General features: G+C 49.3%; 1 protein-coding gene across 2 annotated transcripts in view; it reads right to left on the minus strand.

Moving 5' to 3' along the window:
- ATP6V0A2 (ATPase H+ transporting V0 subunit a2) overlaps window positions 1–4,378 on the minus strand; it is a 43,092-nt gene that overhangs the window by 38,380 nt on the left and 334 nt on the right. Inside the window, exon 1 of one of the 2 annotated variants that reach the window (XM_077875304.1) lies at window positions 3,974–4,141. The exons of the other annotated variant lie outside the window; for it this stretch is intronic. Coding sequence (XP_077731430.1) covers window positions 3,974–4,090 — 117 coding nt within the window. The 5' untranslated portion in view covers window positions 4,091–4,141. Of the gene's footprint in view, window positions 1–3,973; window positions 4,142–4,378 lie in introns of those variants that run through there. 2 annotated transcript variants of the gene reach the window in all.

A 4,378-nucleotide genomic window follows, 5' to 3' on the forward strand; every position in this document is an offset into this window, starting at 1 on the left:
AAAGTTGCATAAAAATTATGGTTCAGTCACATATCTGATTATTATTCCTTTATTAAGAGTCATATTTTAAAATGACTAAGGTATTAGATTAAGAAATCATTAAAAATTTTAGGTATGATAATGATATTGTGGTTTCAATTTTTAAGCGTCCTTACATTTTAGAGATACTTGTTGAAATATTTATGAAAGAAATTATACATCTGGGATTTGCTTCAAAATGATCTTATCTGAGAGAGGGGAGGGACAGATTCTGTCTGGAGATGAAAGGTTGGAATGAGGGGCCATGAATCTATATTATGGGTACAAGGGAGTTTACTGTTCCCACACACAACTCTCTCTACTTCAAATACAAAGCTTAAAACAATAAAAAAAAATTGTAAAAAACATTTAATGAGGAAATTAGTTATGATTTGTGCCTGGAAAAAATTAAAGACACTTTCAGTGTGGTTTCAATTATATGAAAACATACACGTACATTTTAAAACATTATCAGAAAAATAATGTCAGATATTAACCAAAATGTTAACAGTGTTTATTTCTGGGGCACCTGGGTGGCTCAGTCAGTTAAGTGTCTGCCTTCAGCTCAGGTCATGAGCCCAGGGTCCTGGGATCAAACCCCACATCAGATTCCTTGCTCAGTAGAGGCTGCTTCTCCCTCTCCCTCCACAGCTACCCCTGCTTGTGTGCACACACGTGCACTCTTTCTGTCAAATAAATAATAAATTCTTAAAAAAAAAAAAAAGCTTATTTCTAGGTAATAGGATTGTGGAGTTTATCTTATTATTACGTTTTCCAAATTCCCTACAATAGCCAAATATTATTTTATAACAAAAAAAGATTACAGTAATCACTCATGTTGAGAGGCACTTAAGGCAAGAAGGTTATCTTTCCTCCACCCTATCACTTGATAGTGGGCTGTTTCAGAAACCACAATCAGACAAGACGTTGTCATGAAGCTGCCCAACCTGAGAAGCATCCACCCCAAGGTCTCAGTTCTTGTTCAGGTTTTCGATTTTTTTTTAAAGATTAACCAGAAATAAGACTGAAATTCTAATTTCACTTCTGTTTGTCACATTCACATTCATTTCTGGGATCAAATTAATCTCAAGTAACCACTTTCAAGCTTATGATGACATAGGTATGATCCACAGAACAATAAGAAGGAAGCGATGCATCACAAGCGGTCTACACACGACACTACTGCCCAGTTTCAGGGTTTGTTCTTCAACATCAAACACTGGTGAACACTACGTGGACGTGGACATCGTGGTTCTTCACACAGCAGGAGCCAAATTTCTGCGGCAGTGATACAAATACCGTTGGGTGTGACATAGGCCACCATCACCGCCTCACAGCTATTAGCTGCTTTTTTTCTGTCCTGTGGTTTCTTTTACAAAATTTTGTTTTTCTTTTTCGGGAGGCTACGTCACCCTATTTCTAGGCTGATGACATGAAAACACAGTAGTGCCCCCTGTCCCCAGTTTCAGGCATGCCGCGGTCCACCAAGGTTAGGAAGCAGACAATCCCCCTTCCAGCACATCACCAAGTCAACAGCAGCCCAGCACCATGGCACAGTGCCTACATCAAGCACCTCACTTCATCTCACATCATCAAAAGCCGAAGGGTGAATACAGGATAATACAACACACTTAGAGACAAGTAACTCACATATAGCCTCACAAAGGTATTCACGTAATCTTCATTAGAGTATACCATTAGAGCTGTTCTACTGTTAATCTCTTACTGTGCCTAACTTGTAAATTATACTCTACCACAGGCATGCATGTACAGGAAAACACATAATACCTCTAGTGTTCAGTACTATCTGTCATTTCAGGCATCCACTGGGGATCTTGAATACATCCCAGAAAATAGAGGGAACCACAGTGCGTTTTATTGTAGACTCGTTTTAAGACTAATCTTGAAGCTAGAAAAGCCAGCAGAGGCTACCTGGTGCTCGTTTTACTGATCCCCACACCAGTCATCTTCCCACTCCAGCCGCTGAAGGGCTAATGGTGATATTGTCCTTAGACTGTAGACCCTCACAACAGTGAGACGCACTTGCCCTTCTCTGGGCCCCATCGTGTAGGTCAGCTGAACAACCCTCTTCTCCAGGTCTTCTCCTTGGATGTCACTACAGAAACCCTGGGCCTGCCTGCTTTCCCGCATAAGGAGTGCTAAAAGGGACAAAATTATCTGGTCTATGCAAACTAGAAAAGACTAATGTTAGTAAAGCCCAGCCTGTGAATGCAAAGTCAATAAGGAACTCCAGAAGAGAGCAGAAAAAAGTGTCAGATGCTATGGAGCTTTCTGCACTGGCACCCATGCTGCTGGAGTGTGAACCCAAAAACACACAGCTGAGATCTTTATCTGCATTTTCTTTCTCTTTCACTGGTTTTCAGCTACGAAGGATCCCAAGTATACCCTACTACCTAATGTAATAGCCCTCAGTGAAACGCAAATATGTGGTGATCAGAGCCTTCGTTCAAACCTCTATGATTTAAGCTCGTTAGGTCTCTCACTTGGAGTACAAACAAGATGGAACAAATCTGCCAGTTACAAAGAAGGCAGTCTGTTTCTCTCCTGTTTCCTGAATCTCCCGGGTGCTCCCAGAGCTGATCAAAGCACCTACCAGGTAAGTGGGTACCAGGAGCTGAAGCCCAAGTGGCTCCAGGAAACAGGAAGAGAGGTGGGCCTTCCCCGCAGCCTCAGCTGTCACTCAGGAGTTTCTCCCTGACTTTACAATCCCTTTGGAGTTCACCCAAGGAACACTGATATCAGATCTTGGGGAGGGGTGTTTCCTTTCAAAATTAAGGGACCCCTCAAAGTGATGAAGGGAAACAGCCAGGAAATGAAAGCTGGGGCCCAGGAAATAAAACATTCCCCTGAAGTGACTTTCAGTTCAATCTGCTGAACACTCCCCTTTCACATTTTGTTCTTTCCCTTCACAGCACTTCAGGATTCCGGGCCACAGAGTGTGTTTTTCTGTCTCCTCCAAGGCTGCACACAGCAAGAGCATAAGGACCCTGTCCACCTTCTTTAACACTGAGTCACCAGCACTAAAAACACTATCTGGAGAGCAAGTAGTCAATAGAGGCCCATTCCTTCACTCAACAAATGCCTACTAATCCCCACAAACCACAAACGGCAGGGACCGTCCTAAGTCCTGGGGAATCAGGAGTGAGAAGGCCCGAGCCCTGGGGGTTGACAGTCCGTGGTGTAAACAGATAATAAGCAAGTAAACAGATATATAAACAGGTGTTTATCATTCCTTGCTAGTAAGACAGGCCCCTAGTAGGCGACGGGACGCACATCATACATCAGTGAACAAGGCCGACAAAAGCCCCTTCGCCTCAAGGCGCTCACTCCAAGCTCCTTCTCGATTCGGGTTGGGGGCTCCTCCTGTTCCCTCCGTCCCAGACCTTGTCCCCCAGATCTTCCAGGGCCAGCTCTTTCCCATTCGGGCCTCATCCCGGCTCACACGTCACCTCCTCAGAGGTACCTTCCTTGACCACTCCGACTCAGTCACCATCACATCATCCTCCTTTCTTATTACCCTCACGGCGAACACATTATGTTTACGTATTTACTTGCGGATATTTGTCCCCGCCACCCCCGTAAGTTCCAAAAGGTCTCCAAAAGGCCTCATCAGATTCGTCCTCCCGCCAGCCAGCCCAGCGGCCGGCACGGGGTGGGCGCTGCGGAGCATCCCATGGCACTCCCCGAAGTTGGTGAAGACTACACGGGGCGTTTCTAACTCATCTGGCCAAAGACGCCGCGGACCAGACGCCGCGGGGCTCGGGCCCGCTCTGCGGAAGTTCCGGCCGATAAGCCGGTCCCCAGCTTTCCCGCATGCGAAACGGGGGCAGCGGCGCGCCCCTGCCCGGGAGCCCGCGGAAGGGAGGCCCGGGCGAAAGGCGGGATGCGGCGCCGGGCGGGCAGGTGCGGCCCGCGTCTCCCGGGCGACACTCACGTCTCTGAACTGGACCAGGCCCTTCTCGCCCAGGGCGCTGAGGCACTCGTAGGCCGTGCCGGACTGCAGAAACAGCTGCGCCAGGCACATGGCCTCGCTCCGGAACAGGGACCCCATGGCGGGCCAGCCCGCGCCCCGGCGGGGCCCGACGGGCGGCGGCGGCGGCGGCGGCTCCGGGCCGCTCGGGTCCGCGCGGTCAGCCGGGGCGGCCGGGGCCTCGGGGTCCTCCTACGGCCTGGCCGCCGCCGCGCACCATGGGGCTCCGGGCTGCAGCGGCCGCCCCCGGTCCTGCCACCGCGGCCCCGCTCCAGCCGCGGCCGCCACAGCGCGCGCGAGGCCCCGCCCCCCGGCTACAACCGGTTCCGGTTCCGCCCCCCGCGTGTGCCCGCCCCCACCCCCGCCGCC

The sequence above is a fragment of the Canis aureus genome, chromosome 27 (genome assembly GCF_053574225.1).
Source record: "Canis aureus isolate CA01 chromosome 27, VMU_Caureus_v.1.0, whole genome shotgun sequence".
Taxonomy (NCBI): domain Eukaryota; kingdom Metazoa; phylum Chordata; class Mammalia; order Carnivora; family Canidae; genus Canis; species Canis aureus.